General features: G+C 45.9%; 1 protein-coding gene across 1 annotated transcript; it reads right to left on the reverse strand.

Annotated features, from left to right (window-relative positions):
• Positions 1-6,825: 6,825 nt before the first annotated feature.
• LOC146335378 (C-type lectin domain family 4 member G-like) lies at positions 6,826-16,597 on the reverse strand. Its single transcript, XM_084821674.1, has 4 exons — positions 16,510-16,597; positions 9,594-9,731; positions 7,085-7,239; positions 6,826-6,866 (listed from the first exon to the last, which is right to left on the reverse strand). Exons 1-4 carry the CDS (start codon positions 16,595-16,597, stop codon positions 6,846-6,848), a joined length of 402 nt encoding a protein of 133 aa, XP_084677800.1. The 3' UTR covers positions 6,826-6,845.
• Between the last annotated feature and the right edge of the window lie 4,133 nt (positions 16,598-20,730).

Consider the following 20,730-nt stretch of genomic DNA (forward strand, 5'->3'; position numbering starts at 1 on the left):
AAGAAAAAAACACTTTAGCAATTCCTTCCTGTACTCCGGGGAAGTTCTCCGAGGGTCCTTGGGGGCAGGTGTCTGGGGCCGGACCCTTAGCACCTTTACTGGAGAGAGCAGTCCAAAGCCCTGCTGGCGTTTCAGCTGTCTTCCTCGTCCAGAATATATATATTTCTGAATTGAAACCAATGGGAGGAAATTCATAGTTTGCTCTCCTGTCCTGATTTCATCATCTAAAATCCAAAGCCTCTTTACAACGGACTTAAGGAGGTGTAGCCTCTGTTGCTACTGTTCCCTGATTCTCATGCAGCCCTTTCCCTCCACAATCAAAGTGTCTTCCTCGTTTTCTTAATCAGCAGAATTGTTTCATTTCTACCACGTCTGCGAAGCTGAACATGCAGGTATACCTGTGGCTTTGGCTTCTACAAAGCGTTGTGTACAATTCAAAGACTGAGAAGTGAACCCTGTGTGCTCTAACTGGCCCTGGGAAATCACTACCCCTCCTCTGCCTGTATTGGAGAAATGTTGGTCAGGAACATAAGAGCCTTGAAGGTGGATCAGGCCAAAGACCCATTAAACCCACCATCCTGCTTCCCGCAGTGACCAATCACATGCCTTGAGGAATCCCACCAGCAGGGCACAAAGCCCTCCCTCAGCACTGCCCCCACCCTCAACAAGCTGTATTCAGAGGTAGACTGCCTCTGAAGATGGAGTCTCCATTTGGTTTGTTGCAGCTAATAGATGCTTTTAGCTGTGGGATTTGACCCCCCCCCCCAAAAAAGCACAGCTTTCTGGGGTGCCACCATTGTCTTTGAATATTGCTTCTTAGGGCCAAACTAATGTGACATTATCCACATTGTAAAGTCTTGCATGGTTTGTGTGTGTGCGTGTGTGTTTAAACAACTGGTTTCTACCCCACCCCACTCCACCCCAAATAATTGCTTTATTTTTGGAGAATACTGAAAAACTCTTACAAAAGAGTGTGTCAGCTTCATGAACTGGCAGAGACCAAACATATAACCCAGGGTAGTGGTTAAGACGCTGAACTGCAGACTGGAAGGTCGGCAGGTCAGCAGTTCGAGACCCGAGTGCTGCGTGACGGAGTGAGCTCCCGTCTTCCGTCCCAGCTTCTGCCAACCTAGCAATTGGAAAGCAAGAAATTGCAAGTAGATAAATAGGTACCGCTTTGGCGGGAAAGGTAGCAGCGTTCCGTGCACCTCGGTGTTCAGTAATGCCGGCCACATGACCACGGAAGCGTCTTCGGACAGCGCTGGCTCTTCGGCTTAGAAACGGGGATGAGCACCGCACCCTAGAGTCGGACACGACTGGTTGGGGACACCTTTACCTTTTTATGCCATTATGGGAGGAACTGGAGTCTATTCTTATAGAATAATATCTTCTAATTAATGTTGTCCTATATGGATATGTGGGTATTGGGCAAGAGGATTAATTGGTTGGACTTCCAGATAAGGCATTTAATTTGAATTGGGCCCAGACATGGACCGGCAGCAAGTGCAATGGAAAACTCCTAGCATAATACGATCATGCTGGCCAGTTCCCATTAACAACCTTGCCACCCTATTTTGGACCAGCTGAAGTTTCCGGACCGTTTTCAAAGGTGGCTCTATGTATAAGTTTACCAGATACTTTTCTGTGTAAAAACACATTGAGCTGCTGTATGTGCCAAGAGTCCCACCAGGATGAAAGTGATGCTAAGGCTCACTCAGGAGAAATGGATGTTTGCTCCGGTACAGAAGAGGAAAAGACGTGTTAGATCTGGCACAGGGTAGGGAGAAACAGATGTTACTTCTCCAAATTTTGCCACAAAGTTCTCCAAACAAAAATGCAATAAAAATGTGTATATTATGGGAAAGCGCATGCAGAAAATTATGCTTTAATGAAACTGTTATTCAAAAATCCATTATATCAAGGAAACCACTTTAAAAAAATGTGGAGTAGGCAAAATTGTGAACTAATATGTGTGTATTAGGAGAAATACAGATATAAGATGCATATGTTTTCATTCCGTTTTTCTCAAAGTTTGGGATGAACTGAATTTAAGATTGGAAAAATGAGGAACTGAGAGAAACCAAAGCTGACAGAGTCATCCATCCTATCTACAGCCCTTCCATTTTGTCTTGAAGACCTGGTGACTAAAACGTGTAAACTATAAAACGTTGGAGAGCAGGATTAAAATAATAGGGACAAACAGAAGCCTCATTTGTGCCACCCCAGCAGGAATTCCTGTTGTGCTTCTTTCTGAATCTTCCTCAGATTTTTTAAGTGTCTCCTCCCCATTCTAAAAATGGAACCTGCTGTCCTAGTTCATCTGTCCTCAGATTGCAGGTTTCAGACCCTCAGATAGAACACTTGGGAGCAATCCTGTCCATGCTTAGACAGAAAAAGTCCCGCAACTCCCAGCATTCCCAGCCAGCTGTGCTATGCACAAAGGTCCCCGCCTTGCTGATGTTAGCTCTGTATGTATAAATTGCAGGGGTAGAGGGAGAGGAGAGGAGAAAGCAGGGCCATTCCACCAGCCCCGCTAAAAGTCCACTTGCTTTTCTTTTTTTAGCGCTCTGCCTAAAATGTCTTCCACATTTTTTCCGACCATTCTTATTCAGTTTGATAGAAAAGAAATTATGTTCAGAAAGAAATTCAGAGGAGAAGAACATTTCAGAGAAATTCTCATGGGTTGGATTTGGGGTTCTTGTGCTTACCTTACTTGAGATGTGGCTGAGGCGTGTGCAGGAGTGTCCTGTCTTTTGTTGTACAAGCATCCGTCTGGCAGCCTGTAGCCTGCCCAGCTTCCCACACTTCAATCAAGGCCCAGGGGAAGACATCATGAAGCTTTTCCTCCTGCAGGGCTTTTTCAGCTCAGGAGCGCAGGCAGCCTGGGAGGCTGCAGAGCAATGGAGAGATGTGTAATAGCAAAGGGGAAAAACCGCACACAGCACTGTCAGTCATCTCACAGTGATTAAGTAAGCTGAAAAGAAAGAAAATTAAAAAAAAGCTGCGCTACAACCCCTGCCAATGGTGAACCCTACTGGTGAAAAACAGTGGGAGATTTTCTCTTCCCTCTGGAGAAATTCATTGAAATTTTCTCCCCAATTTCTTTGCCCACAAATAGGATGGAGAATTTCAAGAGGCCATTTGGACATAGCACTAGTTTCAAGCAGTACTTGAACTGAATTTTGTATTGCTGACAGCAGTACATGAATGAAAAAGTGACTTTGCTTAGGAGGCACATTCCTATTTTTAAATGTCCTTATGGCTTTCTGTGCCCCACTACCACCATTCAGTTATGACAGAATTAAAAAACATTTGTTGTTTATATTTATTTATTTTACTTAAATCGCTTTTTATCCTGCTCGTCATCCAAAAGGGCTCGCAGAGCAGCTTATGTACAACCAGTAGAAACAAGACAGTCCCTGCCTGCAGGCTTACAATATAAAAAGACACTGACACAAAAGGAATGAGGGATGGGGAGGGAAGAGGAAAAACGCAAGCCGTCTTTCAGCAGGGCTGGTGGAATGGCCCTGTTCCTCCTCCCATCCCCAGTCTCCATCTGCTTCACCAATGAATGGTTGTTGGTGGTGAAAGACATTAAGGTTTCTCTGTGTCAGTTGTGAAAGTACATTTGACTGTACATACAAGAAGGTGGCTGAAGAATGGAAGCAGGGTAGATTCCCTTGTGTTCTTTGAATCCATGTATGAGTGGGAGGTGGGGATTTAAACTGTGCATCCAAAGGCAGGAGGAGTTTGTTCAGATTCACCTGGGATAAAGTGGGCATTTCCCCAAGGACCCTGAAGAATGGGCCAGACCATGGTGATAAATGCAAAATATTGAACACAAAGCAGAGAGAAGATGTAGAAAGCCATTTGCCCCAAACAGTTTGCTTGCCATTCAGGTCTCCAAGGCAGAAAGGAAGGTGTTCAATTGACTGTTGTAAGATTAGTGCTCTTTTGATGTCACTGGTTAGATTAGAATAGCTTCCATCTCACAGATCCATTTAAATTCATCTGTGCACATTTCAGAGCGGATCTGGTGGACCTGAACCACCCCACAGCTATTTCCATCTGGGGAGAGGAATGCCGGGAACCTACGGAGATAAAGAAAAGGGGCTGGTGAGCTGCTATGTTCATCAAAGGCCAGCAGTTGCTGCATGTTTTCGACCAGTAACGGGGAACTAAGGGTGCTCCAGATACTGTTGGACTGCAATTCCCATCATCCATGACTATTGGCTATGCTGCCTAGGAATTGCAGTCCAACATCTGGAGGGCCATGCACTCCCCACCTCTGGTTTGGACTCTGAATCGTGCTCTCTGTTTGTGTGTATCCTCCCAAGACAGAGAAATGAAGGTAGCTTTGATTTTAAGAGTGGCGTAGAACAGCGATCCCCAATCTTTTTGGCACCAGGGACCGGTTTCGTGGAAGACCATTTTTCCACGGACCAAGGGGGATGGTTAAAAGTAAGCGCATTACATTTATTCTGTACTTTATTTCTATTATTACTACTACCCCCCCGCCACCCCCCGAAATCCACCCGGGACGGAACCTACCTGGTGGCGGCTGGTCCAGGTCCGTCCGCTGCTGTCCACCCGCTGCGCCCGGACTGTGGACGCAAATGGCGTCCGGCATATCCAACGCCATTTGCATCCCTGTTCTTCAAGTAATAGGCTACGTAAAGATTTACGTAGCCTATTACTTGAAGAACAGGGACGCTTGTCCACCGCTCACCTCCTGCTGTACGGCCCCATTCCTAACAGGCCATGGACCAGTATCAGTCCGCAGCCCGGGGGTTGGGGACCCCTGGTGTAGAGCATTTCTACATGAGGCTTTTATTGTGTGATCGTGATTCCTCACTTATGGTAGTTTGCTGGTCCTTTACATAACGTCATCCTCCTCCAGGGCCTCTCCCATGCTTTGCAACTATAATAGCATTTTTTTTTCCTAACAAGGGAAGTCTGGTATTTTTTCTGAATGATGTTATACAGCCCTCGTGTATTTGCACAATTCCACTATACCACAGTGCCGCCTAGTGGTTGTGTAGTGGAACATACAGAAAGGCACAGAAAGAAAACCCATGGGAAAAAAGCACATGTAAAGGAGTCGATTTTAATCCCACAAAGAATCTGGGAGAAGAAGCCTTGGTAAATGTGCGGGTTAAAAGCCTCTGGCAGAAAAGCCCTTAGATATTACTACAGCAGGGACTGGGAGATCGCAGTGGGGATTCAGTTGTTAGGTGAATAAGAGAATGTGTTTGCAGTCAATGTGCAAACACAAAGTTGGATGGTTAGTCCTCTGGCAACTGTGTCAATCTCCTAAGGGAAGAGATGCAATTTGGCAACCCTGAACAGAGAGTGAATTCCCCCATGTACTTTCAAAATACAATGGACTGAGTAAGAGGTTGGAATATGTGACCTTTAAGGTCTCTTCCAACATTGTGAGCAGGTGACAGCTTGAACGCATGAAACAGACAGCCACCCCAGACAAAGGTTTCTTATCGCCACACATTAGGTGTGGCATCGGGTTGGGGAAGGATGGATTAGGAGAAACTCACAACGAGCTTTTCTACACGGGGCTGTTAATCGCTGTATCTACTTTCGGTTTCGTCACAGAATTGAAATCCAAGCTCCACACAAGAGCTTTTCCTTTCCTGCTTTCGTGCTACTCAACCTCTAGGTGGAGCTGTGCTATAGGGGAATAACTCAAATACACAAGGAGAAACAGCTCTTTGAGAAATAATACCCCATGTTCTCCATTCTAAATAAACCGGGAAAATGCACTGAAAAAACAGAAGCAAAACCGGAGGATCACGACGTCATCTCAAGAGCCTGTAAATGGTGAGTAAGGAATCACGAGCACACAATAAATGCCTTGTGTAGAAAAGCTCAATGTCAATCCATCCCATCATGTGTGATTTCCTGACCCCCCACGCCAGCAGTCATCAGTGAGATAAAACATAAGTACATTCGGTGAAGGACCCGATTCTGCAGTGATTTCTGTTAATTAGGGGTGCCAGAATTTCCCACCCAGGGGCCAAATCCAGCTCTTCAGGATTCCCTAAAAGGCTCATCCCCAGTCCTCAGTGGTTTCCTGGCTTTTGTGCAGTTTTTCCCTACTCTAAAGGGTTGAAATGCCTCTCTAAAGTTAGTTATTAGCAGTAAAAGCTTTAAGCTAATATAGGCTGGTATTTTCTGCATTATGGCCTGCCCCTTTTGCCTTTGCCCTCACCCACCACCGGAATGCGGCCCCCAAGAGCTTCTCTGGAATGGAATTTGGCCCTCAGGCTGAAAGAGGTTCAGCACCCTGCTCTGACTCAATACAGCAGAAACGAAGGGGAAAGCCACACAGGCACTGATGCCCACCATGAAGGCAACACAAAGCCCACCTCCACACACATGGGGATCGACCCATTCTCTGAGCACCAAATAGGGGAGCACATCCATAAGTCCACCCTACTGTAGTTTTCTGTGTTGCTAATCCAGCAAATCTGCTCATAAACAAGATTTAACCACACTCACGAGGTATGACTGAACAACGAACCATCTACCCAGGCCCACTTCTTCGATGGGGATGTAAGCCTCAGTCCAATCCAGAAGCGATACTCTCCTTGGATGTTTCTCTGTATGAACTCCTGCCAGGAATATGAGGAAGCCATCAAAGTTGTACAGTTCTGTTGAGTGTGTTGTTGGTTTTCATAGAATCATAGAATAGTAGGGTTGGGAGGGGCCCACAAGGCCATCGAGTCCAGCCCCCTGCTCAATGCAGGAATCCAAGTCAGAGCATCCCTGGCAGACAGCTGTCCAGACTTGTCTTGAATGCCTCCAGTGTGGGAGAGCCCACCACCTCCCTAGGGAATGGGTTCCATTGTCTGGTACAAAAAGAAGAAGAGGGCTATTCTGGTACAAAAAGAAGAAGAGGGCACTTTGTGGAGGGGACATCACAAGAGGGCTTGTGATGTCCCCTCCACAAAGTGCCTTTTTTCCCCTTAAGCTAAAAAGCCCTGAATGTTATAACCCTGGACGTCCAGGTCGGCATTTTGCAATAAGCTCCACCTGCCGCCCTCTCAGGCCGTACTGCATCTCTTACCTTCTCTTCTGAGTCCTTTATCATAAGCAAACGGCTCCCCAGACGGGAGCAGCGGTCCTGGGCCTGCGGCCAGTTGTTTGTCTCTAGAGAGAACCAATAGCACTTCCCGCTTTGCGACACCCATTTGGCCGGGCAGAGTTTACACTCAGAGCTCTCTGCAAGGAGAAAGGGAAATGAGAGTGTGCTCTACCACCTAAATCTCAAGATCTTAGTGGGTTTAGAGGGGGCAGGGATTTGTGTAAGTGAGAGAGCGTGCCTGTGTTTGTGTGTGTATGAATGTGACCCCTGGCCCTGCACCCGCCAACATCACACATGGCCCTTGGAGCCCAAAAGATTATGGGGTATTCCATTGGACTTAGCTGCCAGGATTACAAAGTTGCTGTCCTTCTGATGGAGCCCTCTCTTGTCTCTTCTCACTCTCCCTGCTCTGCATGAGTTCAGCCATGTCGGCTCCTTTAGTTCCATTCCCAAATGCCTCCCTCTGCTGTGGGTAGGGGTGTCAGAGAAATCCGCAAAGGAATCAAATGAGGTTGGATGTCTATGATCCAACCTGCAATTTTGCAGCTTTTCCCTAGTCACATGGATTCCGTAGACTTGCGGACCTTTTTTTAAAAAAAACTTTCTGGAATTTTACAGAAATTTAGTCGTAGAAAATACATAACATAAAAAAAACCAGTTGAAAATGGGCATTTCCCTCATGGGCCAAAGCATGAAAATATACATTTGGGGGCTTGCACATTTTTGGGGGAAATTAATGCATTTTTGCAAGTAAATTTGCGCAAAGACTAATTTGTGCAAATTTGCAAAATGGGGGAAAATCCGATTCCATCAATGAGCAGACGATGGAATGAAAGGCACCTGACAATCTGTGAAATGCAGAAAGAACGGGTTTTACAAAATCTATATATCTTTAGTTGTAGTGTCGGTGATGCCTGGACCCAATCTGTCCCTCCATCCTCAGTTCACTTCACTTTGCTCTTTCAGGTCTGATTTGTAGCTGCAGTTGTGTGTTCTAGGTTTTGTTTTATGCTAGTGTTTGTTGCTGTTTTTAGAATGTCGCTGCTGTTGCTGTTTTTACTGTTTTTATTATGTGAGTTTTATTATTGTATGTCACTTTGGGGGGCTCCTGCTCTGAAAGGCAGCCAATAAATAAATAAATGTTTTTTTTGGGGGGGGGGAACACTCCATCAAACTATGCTTTCAGTTCAAGCTCTCTCTAAACTTTTCCCAAGCCACCTTTGCTCAATTCTACCTCTCCTGCCATCTGAATAGCCAGCGAAACTCTTCCACAAATAAAAAAACCCTGTGATTTTGCTTCTCTTTCACCACAAGACAGAGACGTTTAAGGATGCAAAATGTTTTAAAGAAGGCAAAAGAGTGCAAGGCTGCTTTTAATTGATATTTTATTGCCTCTTACTTTACTGCTGCTTTTTTAAAAAAACTTTGCATTAGTAGCTGTCTTGGTTTCCCTTTTATAACATTTTGAACTGTTTATATCTCACTTTAACTGCAGTCTCTTTCGTATCAGTAGATGTTTCATTTTATGGATTGGGGTTGTATAGATGGTAATGATGACTTCGTTTGCATTTTAAGGATGGCTTTATTTGAATCTTCCTATGTTGTGAGCCACCTTGGGAGGGATGGCCCAAAGTAAATAATATCAAGAATAAATAAAGTAATGGCAATGAGTTCCCTGCATTGGTCATACTGTATGTGGTGTCCTAAGAACACAAGAGCCACGCTGGCTCAGACCAAGGGTCCATCTAGTCCAGCATTCTGTTCACACGGTGGCCGACCAGCTACCCACGAGAAGCCCAGAAGTAGGATGTGAGTGCAACAGCATCCTCCTGCCCATGTTCCCCAGCAACTGTGGACATAGGCTCACTGCCTTTGGTACTGGAGGTAGCATATAGCCAGCATTCAGTGGAGGCTGGTGCCTCCGATTTCAGTAGGGTGGTGGTTCCATTCTGGGTTTTAGTTAGAACCAGCCAGAAGTCTACAGAGCTATCCAAAGTGCTGAACCCATTTCGGGGATAGGGTTCAGCACCTTGCTTTAGAGTTCTGCTGGTTCTGACTAAAACCCAGAATGGAAACCCACCGAAATTGGAGGCACCAGCCTCCACTGCCAGCATTACTAGTAGCCATTGACTGCTATGAAGCTGCTTTAGAAAGAGCTGGACTATTGGTCCATTTTGCCCAGGATTGCTACTATGACAGGCAGTGGCTCTTTAGTGTCTGAAGCAGAGCTCCTTCTCGGTTCTATCACCTGGATGCCTTTTTAACTGGAGATGCTAGGGTTTGAATCCAGGAACACTCCTGCCCCCCGTGTGCCCTGCAAGAGCTATCCCTGAGCTATCGGCCCTAAGATCGAATGAGGAGGAAAGGTAACCCAGGAGACATTTTAGAATACTCGATCAGAAATTGCAATTGCATCTCACTTTCCACAAACACTTTCCATCAGCTAGGGCGATCTTTCAGGGATCGTAGGAGGACAAGATGCAAGCTTTACCCGTTGGCAGTCCACACAAGCGGCTGATCGCCTCCGAACCAGGACAGCACTCCCTCAGATGGATCGGTCTCCCCGGTTCCGCAACAGTGCAGTCGAGGGCCTCTGATATCTCTCGACTGTGGAAACTGCCCTGGAAAACTTGACCCACAAGAACATAAAAATGTAAGAGTCACGCTGGTTCAGGCCAAAGGACCATCTAGTCCAGCGTTCTGCTCACAAAGTGGCCAACCAGGTACCCCAATGGGAAGCCCACAAGTAGGACATGAGCGCAAAAGCACCCTCCTACCCATGTTCCCCAGGAACTGGTGTACATAGGCATAGTGCCTCCTCTGATACTGGAGTCAGCCAAGAGTTGGGTGCGTGTGACGGAAGGTAGAAGAATCAAGCTTTGCTCAAGGTGCACCAGTAAAAAAAAAAAAAGTGCTGTTAAAATAGATAAGCATCAAAGATGCATCATTATGTAACATACATACTTAGTAGGTCCTGCTAGGGCTTAACTCTAGAACAGGGGTTCCTCAGGCCTGGGGACCACAGCTGACCTTCCTGGGGTCCCAATCCGTCCCTCTGGGGTTCCTCAGATGGCCAAGCTCCCTTCTCCTTGCCCCATCCCTTTCCCCTGACTACCAATCGCTCAGTAGTTTTCCAGCTTTTGTTCAATTTTTACCCCGTTCTGAAAGGTTGAAATGCTTCTCCAAGGCTTAGTTACTGGCAGTAACAGCTTTACCCTAAAATATGCTGGTATTTTTTGTAGTTTGGCGCTGCCCCTTTGCCTTCAGCTCCGCCCACCACCGGAATGCATCCCTTGAAAGCTTCTCAAGACATTCAACACCCCTGCTCTAGAACTTATGAAGTTAGAATAAAGGAAGAGTCCCCCTGAGCAGAATGCAACTGCCTTGCCATCGAGAGGCCCTGTGCATCAAAAACTTGGAGAAGTGCTTTCGTATCAAAGGGTGATGTTTCACAGCATGCTTGTTTCACAGGAAGCCTGGTAACCCACATTCTCAATGACAGAGGAAAGTAGCGATCAGGAGATAAAAATTTTCGCCTATTCTTTAGCCAATGGTGAGATAATGGACCGTGGGAGACGTCTTTTTAAGTCCATGGTGGGGAAAAACAAAAACATATGGCATCTAAGGTACTAATAAAGCAGGAAGCCCAGTAGGGGTTTCCACAGAAGCTAGTTTATGGGGGAAGATTTTCCACTGTTGTTCTCAGATGAGAGTAGTTTTATAGAACCCAGGGACATCTGGGGGAATGCAAGCTAAGTAGGCAGAAAATGTCACCCCCTTTTTATGGAGCAGAACTCATCAAGATGCATTTGCCCAAGTGAATGACAAGAGGCCAAAAAATTGTGTACTGTCTCTCCCTTGAACAGCTGTGTTCTTTCTGGCCTACAAAAATGGCAGTATACAGCAGTGGGGAACATGTGGTCCTCCAGATGTTGTTGGACTACAACTCCCATAATTCCTAATATTGGCCATGCTGGCTGGGGCTGCTGGGAGTTGGAGTCCAGCAACATCTGGGGGTTCTCCACCCCTGCAGTAGACCAACATTCTTCTGCAGGTGTTTGGGAGTCATTGCGGAAACTAAATTTAAATCCCATTTTTAAAAATCTGTGTTTGGTTTAAGAAACATTATACAGCCACTTTAATATAGATTCTGCATAACTAGTGGGGCGGGGGGAGCTACTAGCCTACAGAAATTAAGTCGAAATATTTGTAATGGCATTCAGCACATGGCCTTCCCAATTTAGCCTTGTGTCAATTTCCTCCTCTATCAAAATTTAGACTGTAAGCTCCTTGCAGGTGGGAGCCTGTCTTTTTTTTCTTACCTTGCTCTGCAAAGCACCACAGAGATCATCGATGCCATATAAATAATCTATAATAAAGGAGGATATGTATTTGCCTGTCTGATGGTGCTATAGCTCCAAGACCACAATACCTAGGTATCTGCTTCTTTCTTTTTCCCCTGAAGTTTTTGGGGGGATTTGTGGCAGCAGCAGCAGCCGTGTTGGCAACCTGGCTTCCATTCCGCATCCCCCAGAATGCTGATGTGAGGGGGAAATGTTGTGTGCAGCTCCAGGGAAGAGATGGAGTTACTGCTGTGCCAAAATCTGTCCTCCAATTTCCTCAAAGTTGTATTTACCCATGAAAGACATTTTTGTGGGTTTTTTGAGCATCCCTAATCATTGCGGTAAGATTGCCGGGAGAATTATCAACAACCTCAGATATGCAGACGATACCACCCTAATGGCAGAAAGCGAAGAGGATCTAAAGAGCCTCTTGTTGAGGGTGAAAGTGGAGAGTGCAAAAGCTGGTTTGAAACTCAACATTAAAAAAACTAAGATCATGGCATCTGGCCCCATCACTTCCTGGCATATAGAAGGGGGAGAAATGGAAGCAGTGACAGATTTTATTTTCTTGGGCTCCAAGATCACCGCAGATGGTGACTGTAGCCATGAAATTAAAAGAATCTTGCTCCTTGGGAGGAAAGCTATGGCAAACCTAGACAGCATAGTAAGAAGCAGAGACATCACCTTGCCGACAAAGGTTCGTATAATCAAAGCTATGGTTTTCCCAGTAGCAACGTATAGCTGTGAGAGCTGGACTATAAGGAAGGCTGAGCGCCGAAGAATCGATGCTTTCGAACTGTGGTGCTGGAGAAGACTCTTACGAGTCCCCTGGACTGCAAGGAGGTCAAATCAGTCCATGCTAAAGGAAATCAATCCTGACTGCTCATTGGAAGGACAGATACTGAAGCTCAAATATTTTGGCCACCTAATGCGAGAGAAAACTCCCTGGAAAAGACCCTGATGCTGGGAAAGATTGAAAGCAAAAGGAGAAGGGGACGGCAGAGGATGAGATGGCTAGATAGCATCACCGATGCATTGAATATGGACTTGAGCACGCTCCGGGAGAGAGCGGAGGACAGGAAGGCCTGGCGTGCTATGGTCCATGGTGTCACAAAGAGTCGGACACGACTTAATGACTGAACAACAACAACAAATCATTGCGAGGTGGTCAAGGGTGCTGTGTGTGTGTGTTTTCTTTCTGTTACACATGCCTGCATTGCACTGCAGCCTCTCAGGCTGCCAGCACTTCCTGAGCTGAAAAATCCCTGTGGGAGGAATTACTTCGTGATGTCTTTCCTTGGGCTCTAACTGAAATGCAGGAACCGGAGAAGCTACAGGCTGCCAGAGAGATTATTGTACGACAAAAGACAGGACCCTTGTGCACACTCCTCAGCCGCCTCCTAAGTAAGGTAAGCACAAGAAACACAAACCCAACCCATGAGGATTTCTCCCAAATTTTCTTCAACATTTAATTTCTTCTTGAAAGCAATTTCATTTCTACCAAACTGAGTGAGAACAGTTGAAAAAAATGTGGGAGAAATTTTTGGCACAACACTAATTCCAAAACATGCGAAGCCAGGTGTGTTTGCTAGTAATAAAATAATACAGGCACTTACGAAAGACACTCAGCACAATTGTGGCCAATCCCGTGATGGCGAAGCCGGCCCCTAAAATCCAGAGTGCCATTTTGTATTTGCTGGGCCTTGTGGCAATATCTGGAAGAATGCAGAATTGGGCAAAATAGGCTGAGCCTTCCCACGACTGATGGGCTGGAAGGTCAGTGTAGGAACATTTAAAATAAATACACAATCCCTGGCATTTAGTAATTGCATTGTGTGGGCCAATTAAGAAAACAATACCATTTTTAAAAACAGAGCTTATTCATTAAAATATTTAGATTCTGCCTTTCAGTCAGAGTGACCCCGGAGTGGTCAGTTTCATGAAATGAAATGAATGGAATGGAATGAAAGCAGTAACCATTTAAAAATCAAATTACATGAGTCATCCTTCTCCATCTCCAAGCTGGTGCACCCTCCAAACAGACAGGACTACAATCTCCAGTACCTCCCAGCCAGCAAAGCTGGCTGTGGGCTGCTGGGAGTTGTAGTTCAATACATCTGGAAGGTACACCACATTGGAGAAGGCCGACGCACATTATATTTTATTGAGTTAGAAAAGAAACACAGCAATGAGCCAACACAGCAAAGACGCAAAACACACAACATGACAGTGGCCCCAAACAGTTAACTTCTGCTTATCCTGAAAGCCGCCTGGACTGGACAGTTTTTAAATAATAGCCCAAAGTTCAAGAGCAATGGTGCCAGTTCCCCTCTCCTGCTCTAAACTAAAAGTCCTCAAGGATAAAGGTATCTTGGTTAGAGATATCAGCCTCAACAGTCATAGGTAGGGATTTTTAGGAGAGCCTCACCCAGTGATGGAGAACCTGTGGTCCTCTAGATGTTGCTGGACTACATCTCCCATCAGCCCCGAACAGTGGCCATGCTGGCTGGGGCTGATGGGAGTTGGAGTCAAGCAACATCTTGAAGGCCGGAGGTTCCCTGTTCCTGCCCTAGCCTATAAACCTTAAAAGAGCATGGACATCACATCATTTGCCCAATGCAAAGGCTGGCTGGTCAGTGGAGGCTGGTAGCTCCAATGTCAGTGGAGCACTGCATCCACTGTAGTGCGGGGCTAGGGTTCAGCACCTTGGAGAGCCCCTTTAGAGTTCTGGCTGGTTCTGACTGAAACCCAGAGCAGATTTACAGCCCCACCGACATTGGAGCCACCAGCCCCACTGACCAGCCGGCATTTTGATGAGCCATGGCAGCCGCAGGAAGAAAGCGCTCTCTCACACCCTGAAACAGTTTCCACACCTGAAATTGCGAAAACTAACATAAATAAGGCTGTGACCTAAGGCACCCTCACTTGGAAGCAAGATCTGTTCCACTCTGTAGGACTCACTTCCACATGAACGTACATGGGATAAGGCTACTTGCTGTTCAGATCACACACGATGGCTGTCCATGGGGGACACGCCACGGAACAGAAAAGGGAACAAGATAGACACTCTGGACCACAGATGATGCAAACAGAGTGATTTATGGGGAAACTGATATACAGTTCTGACTGAGCACAATTCATAGAATAGCACAGTAGGGTTGGAAGGGGCCTATAAGACTAACAAGTCCGATCCCAATTCAGAGTGCTGGTTTCAACCATAAAGCCTTCTATGGCTTGAGACCCATATACATGCACCTGAATGTTATGATCATCTTTGGAGGCCCTTCCCTGGTGGGAGATGATCAAAGAAAGGGCCTTTTCACTTGTGGCCCCCTGATTGTGGAACACTTTTATGGCACCAAATTTTATTATCCTTCTATCAGGATGAAGACCTTTCACAACATATGTCAATACCTTTTAGAGCTGATGCTGTTGATTTCATTGTTTTCCTCCCACTGTGCTGCTTTTTTTTTAGTTGCACTGCACTTAGGTTTATTGTTCGTTATCGTTTTAATTGTAAGCTGCTCTGGAAATAGTGAAACTGAAAGGTGGGTTATCAAATGTTTCAAATGCGGGGAAAATACCCTCCCCATTTCTCTCCATTCCTGAGCAATTACATTGTGTTTGAAGCTACCACCTCAATTTGCCACAGTCCCTGTGGATATTACCTCCTCCAGCTGTGCTCGTAACCACTCTTTCTGAACAAATGCGGCTGAATTAAGAACCAGCAGTCCTACATAAAATGGAATTCAGTGGTTCCCAGACTTTCAAATGCAAGGGAAACTTCGTATAATCCTATACTCCCTTACCTCTGAGTAGACAGTATATGATTGCACTGCTATACTCACTTACCTGGAGTAAGTCCCACTGAATTAAATGGGACGTACCTCCAAGTTGAGATAGATAGATAGATAGATAGATAGATAGATAGATAGATAGATAGATAGATAGGATATCAATCTGTTGTTCCCTCTGCTTTGCAATTGAGGCACAATTGTCCTGATCCAACAGGAGGTCATGTTCAAAGCAACTGGCAACACTGCTTGTTCATCACCATCAAAATTTATCATCAGCTGACCACGGTACAAAAAAATAGAACGGAAAAAGCCATGCTCAGAGTTCAACTTAGTTTGCCACCATTAGAGATCTAGTTTAAATGGCAATGTTCAAAAACTTAGCTGTTGTTCACGATTTCCAGAATGTGGCCATGCCTATTGCAGCAAGAACTACAACGTGTCTTGTGGGACTTTACAGGCAAAGAAATTTATTCTGGCATAAGCTTTCGTGGACTACAGATGCACAGTGTATTACGGAGAGTCTTAAGTTTTTGATTGAATTAATCCTGTTGACGAACTCTGACTTGGCAGTCTTTCACTCTAGTCTTCCTTGGAAGTTCCTTTGCTCCAAAGTGGCTACTTTAAGATCGGCAATACAGTGTCCTGGGAGGCTAAAGCCTAAAGTATCCTCCCACTGGTTTCTGCATATTGCCATTTCTGATGTCAGAGTTGTGTCCATGTATTCTTTCCCACAGAGACAGGCCTGTTTGCTCTATGTACAGTGCAGAAGGGCACTGCTGACAGAAGATGGCAAATATCCTACTGAAAGACGAGCAAGTGAACGAGCCCCTAATATTGTGGGTGACATTATTAGGTCCTCTAATACCTTCACATTAGAGCTATCAAAACAGAAAGCAAGCCGACATCCGGAGCATCAAGGCAATCGCATTAAAACAGAATACAGCTCCTTTATAGGAACTACAGTAAAAACAACCCATGAGAAATTGCTTCAGCTTCACTGGAGTTGCAAGGCTATTTTCACTGACTGATTTGATTTGTGCCCCGCCTTTCTAGCAAAAAATGGCACTCAAGGCAGCTAGATCGCTGAAAGACGGCTATGAAAGAGATCCTTTCATTCACCTTCACGCTAAAACAGGCTTCCATCATGCTGGCTGGGGATGATGGGACTTGTACTCCATGGGCGCCAGGTTGGGGAAGGTTGCTCTAAAAGAAAATACAGCGCACACACCCAAGCCGTGTTTCTAGAGCGGGGGGGGGGGTGTCTTACCTCGCCTCTCGCTGTTTTGTGAGGAGCACATGGCGTTTCCTGCTTTTGCCCTGCGTTCTAATGCCATATAACCATCTTCATCCTGCATAGCTGCAAACCGTTAATGTTTCAAGCAGTAACACAGCCTGAAGAATACAGACCAGACCCAGCCCAGTGCCTTTTGCTAAATAAACTAAAAGCAGGAGCGGAAGCTGTGAAACCACAGCCTGAAGCCACCAAAGTGACCTGCTACATGTCAAAAGTTGGCATTATAAATCTGGCATTGGGAGCAAAACACCTGAATACACTTTTTGGGCATCTTTTTCAGGTGCAAGATTCAGCAGTGCATCAGGTCAGGATTTGGGGCAGGGACCCGCTCAGCAGAATGGGCAGGAACCTAGAAAGCAGCCTGATACTGAGTTAGATGACTGGTCCATGTACCTCAGGATTGTCTACACCAGAGATGGGCAGAAAGTAGATCTCCAGAAGTTTTGGACTTCAACTCCCAGTTTTCTTGACCATTGACCATGTTGGCAGGGGCTTCTGGGAGTTGAAGTGCAAAACTTCTGCAGATCTATCTTCTGCCCACCCCTGATTTACACCAGCCTTCTCCACCCTGATGGACTCCAGATGTTTTGGAACTCATACTATTATAGAATTGGAAGGACCTCAGAGATCATCTAGTCTAACCCCCTCCTCAATGCGGGCTGTGCACCGCATGGTGCAGCTCCAGCATTGCTGAGGGATGGCCATCCAGCCTTCTGCTTAAATACCTCCAGTGAAAGAAGACCCCCCCCTCCCTCCAAGGCAGTCTGTTCCACTGTCAAACTGTTCTTGCCATTAGGACATTTCTCCTAAGATAGGCTTTCCTAACTTTGGATTCCATCGTCCCCAGCTAGCTTGGGCAGTGGTCAGGGATGATAGGTGTCATCCAATGACATCTGGGGCCCCACGGTTGGGACAGGCTATTCAGCCGCAATCTGCTTCCTTGTAATTTCCACCCATGGGTTGAGTCCTTCCCCCTGGAGTAAGAGAGATTGCAGCCTAGATATTTATAGCCTGCTATTGACCCTCTGAATAGCTGCAGAATAGCTGCAGCAATGCACACCAAGGAATTAAGATTCCATTTCTCCAACTTTTTCCGAATATAACTATTGAAATATGATTCCGGGTCAGACTTTCTGCCTTTTTAAAAACTATTTTATCTTGTCACCTTGGATTTGCACTGAGAGCTTTGCCATCCTCTCCCCACCCCGGCCCCGGTTTCCTCCCATTTCCACTAAAACAAGGACAATTTGCAGTCTGCTACCTAGGCAGGATGAGTGAAAGCTCTGAGCATCAAAGGGAAACCACGACTGGCAATAAAAGCAGCTTTCAGTGGACAAGAGAGAAGTGAGAATATGGAGGCCGCATTTCCTCTCTCTCTCTCTCTCTCTCTGTATGTGTGTGAGAGAGCTGCATTCCAATAATGCTTCTACTGCAGAGCTGAATTTGATGATCTGGAAAGAGTTCTAAATTGCTCAGGGCCAAGCAGCGTTTTGCATCACGCGTCCAGGAGAAGACAGGGAGCGAGCTGGCAGAGGCACCGAGCACTGACATTACGCCATCTTTTATAGTCCATTTTCAGGATTACTTTTATTCCTTTGCATTTACACCAAATATGAAAGAAATCCACTTTGCATCTCCAACGGATAGCAAATGTTGCGGCATGGAATACTCTTGTTCAGTGTTCCGGCCATGCTGTCTTCCAGGGTATTCCAGCTGTGCTCCCTTCCAGAGTATTCCATTCAGGTCTCCCACTACCTCAGTTTTCTCTTTTTCTTCCCAACAGCATTTCCTGCCACTGAGTATACTCACCCTTCATCAGGCCATTTTTGGGGTTCTCCCCCCTTGGGGCTCCCCCCAAACCCCCAAATCAGGGCATCTCTTTGGTTTTTTGTTGGATTTTTATAGAGGGAGAAGTATCCTTAGCAGTGTGTGGGACAACCTACCCCAAACCTACTGCCCTCCAAATGTTTTGGACTACAACTCCCAGAATTCCTGACTGGGGCTGATGAGAGTTGAAATCCAAAGCATCTAGAGGGCAGCAAGTTAGGGCAAGGATGCTCTACACGCTGATAAGATATCTCATTGTTTTCTGGTTGGATTTTTATAGAGGAAGCTTCTATAAAAACCCAACAAAAACCCAACAAGATACGTTGATTTTTAAAAATAAAACACTACTGCTGAGTTAGGACTACCCCATTACTGCTTGACCCCAGCTTTTGAAAGCCAGACCAAACAAAATCTTACAACACACTTGGAAACTGATATTGGAAATAGGTGGCCTCATTTCTGTCCCACTACCACTGAGTAGTCACTGCTTATGCATATACCGTTAACATGTAAAGTGTTGTATGACCCAAAACCCCTGTCACAGCAGCCTTGGAAGGTAGGTCACTATGACTCCAGCCCTCCCCTTTAAAGGGTCAGAGACGGCCAGCCGGCTGAAAGCCATCCTGGCAGAACATACATTTTCGGTGTGGAACAAGGGCCTTCCAAAACCAAGATGGCAATTTCTAGGCCCCTATGCCTACTTGTGCAATGGGTTCATCCCCCTATGTGTACACATGTACAATCAGGATCTCAACAGCAGCTTTGTAAATAAGTCTAACAACGTTACTAGGTCACATGTTTGTTTTAGCACGTACGATCATAGGTCCATCTAGCCCAGGGGTGTTGAACCTCTTTCTGCCCACCACCCACATTCCATTTGGAGAAGCTCTTGGGGGCCACATTCCAGTGGTGGGCGGGGCCAAAGGCCAAAGGGAAGGGGCCAAAATGCCAGCATCTTTTAGCTTCGAGCTCTACTGCCAGTCACTTAGGCTTCAGAGATACATTTTGACCTTTATGAATGGGGGAGAAACAGCACAAAAGCTGGGAAACACTGTGCAATAGGTGGTTGGGGGAAAGGGGCTGTTGCTTTCCGGGGAACTTCGGAAGGCTGGATTTGGCCCCAAGATTTGAGGTTCTGCACTCCTGATATAACTCAATGGCCAACCAGGCTCCTCCAGGAAGACCAAGAGAAGGCCATGTAGGAAATAGCCCTCTTCTTCTTTTTGTACCAGTGGCCAGTATTCATAGATAGAATGAATCTGACCAGCGAGGTTCCATTTAACTATCATGGCTAGTTGACAAGACCTACCCCACCACTGTTTTTTTCTTTTGCCACTGCTGCCAAATTTTGGCAGCAAACTCAGCATTGCGGTGGGAGTCCCAGAAAAGGCCCGCATGCGGCCTGCGGGTTGCCCACCCTTGCCCTAGTCACTTTCAAACTCAGCTTGAAGCCTCCCTTTCCATAACAACCATAACCAAGGCAGCCACACTGTCTTGGCCGAACCCACAGTAACAAAAGCCAGGCCTCTGGCCTACTCAGCAGTTACAACCTCATTCAGAGGACACAAAACATAAACAAGCAGCTGACCAACCTGCCCAGTCACTGAGGTCATCAGAGGGCATGTCCCTGGTAGTTTCACACGGACCTATGGTCTGGCAGGAGTCCCAGGAAAAGAGACTTCAGCGTGGTGGCCCCCTTCCTGTGGAACTCCCTGCCTTTGGAGGGCAGGCCGGCGCCAATGTTGTGTTGCTTTCGGCACCTCCTGAAGACATTGTTATTTCAAGAGGCCTTCCTTGAGTGACCAGCCGCGGTTTATTAAATTCAGAATGTGTTTCTTTTAAAATGTTTTAATTGTTTTAATATCATGTTTTATTCTTTTATCTGTCATTCACCGCTCTGAAATCTTTGATGTGGAGCGGTATATAAATATTGTAAATAAATAAAATAAATAAAAATAACATATAGTGTTTCTTCACAGACTCGTTTCACAATATGAGAATTACATGCAGACTAGTTATAGCCCATGTGATCCCTGCATGGGAAACAATAGGAAAATAGGCAAAAGGTCTGAGTGGGGGTTTAATTTGCCCCTACCCCCCACGGATGATGCAAGGACTGGAGTTTGGCTGCTCAGATCAATGAGCAGCATTGTTAATAAGTGATGGCTTATTTAATCAGTTTGCAGTGACCTGCAGTTCAAAGACTGGCTGTATTTAACCAGAGACAGAGGCAGCCATTATTTTTAGCCCTCTTGGACAATGTTGTCAGCCATGGAGATGCAACTCTTTCTATTTTCCGCAGGCCAGTTCAGCTGTCATCTCCGGGGTTATCGGAAAACAGCTGCCAGCGTTGCTCTGGAACCGTAG

This window comes from Heloderma suspectum, chromosome 15, assembly GCF_057233095.1.
Source record: "Heloderma suspectum isolate Gila_16-S chromosome 15, 16-S_ref, whole genome shotgun sequence".
NCBI lineage: Eukaryota > Metazoa > Chordata > Lepidosauria > Squamata > Helodermatidae > Heloderma > Heloderma suspectum.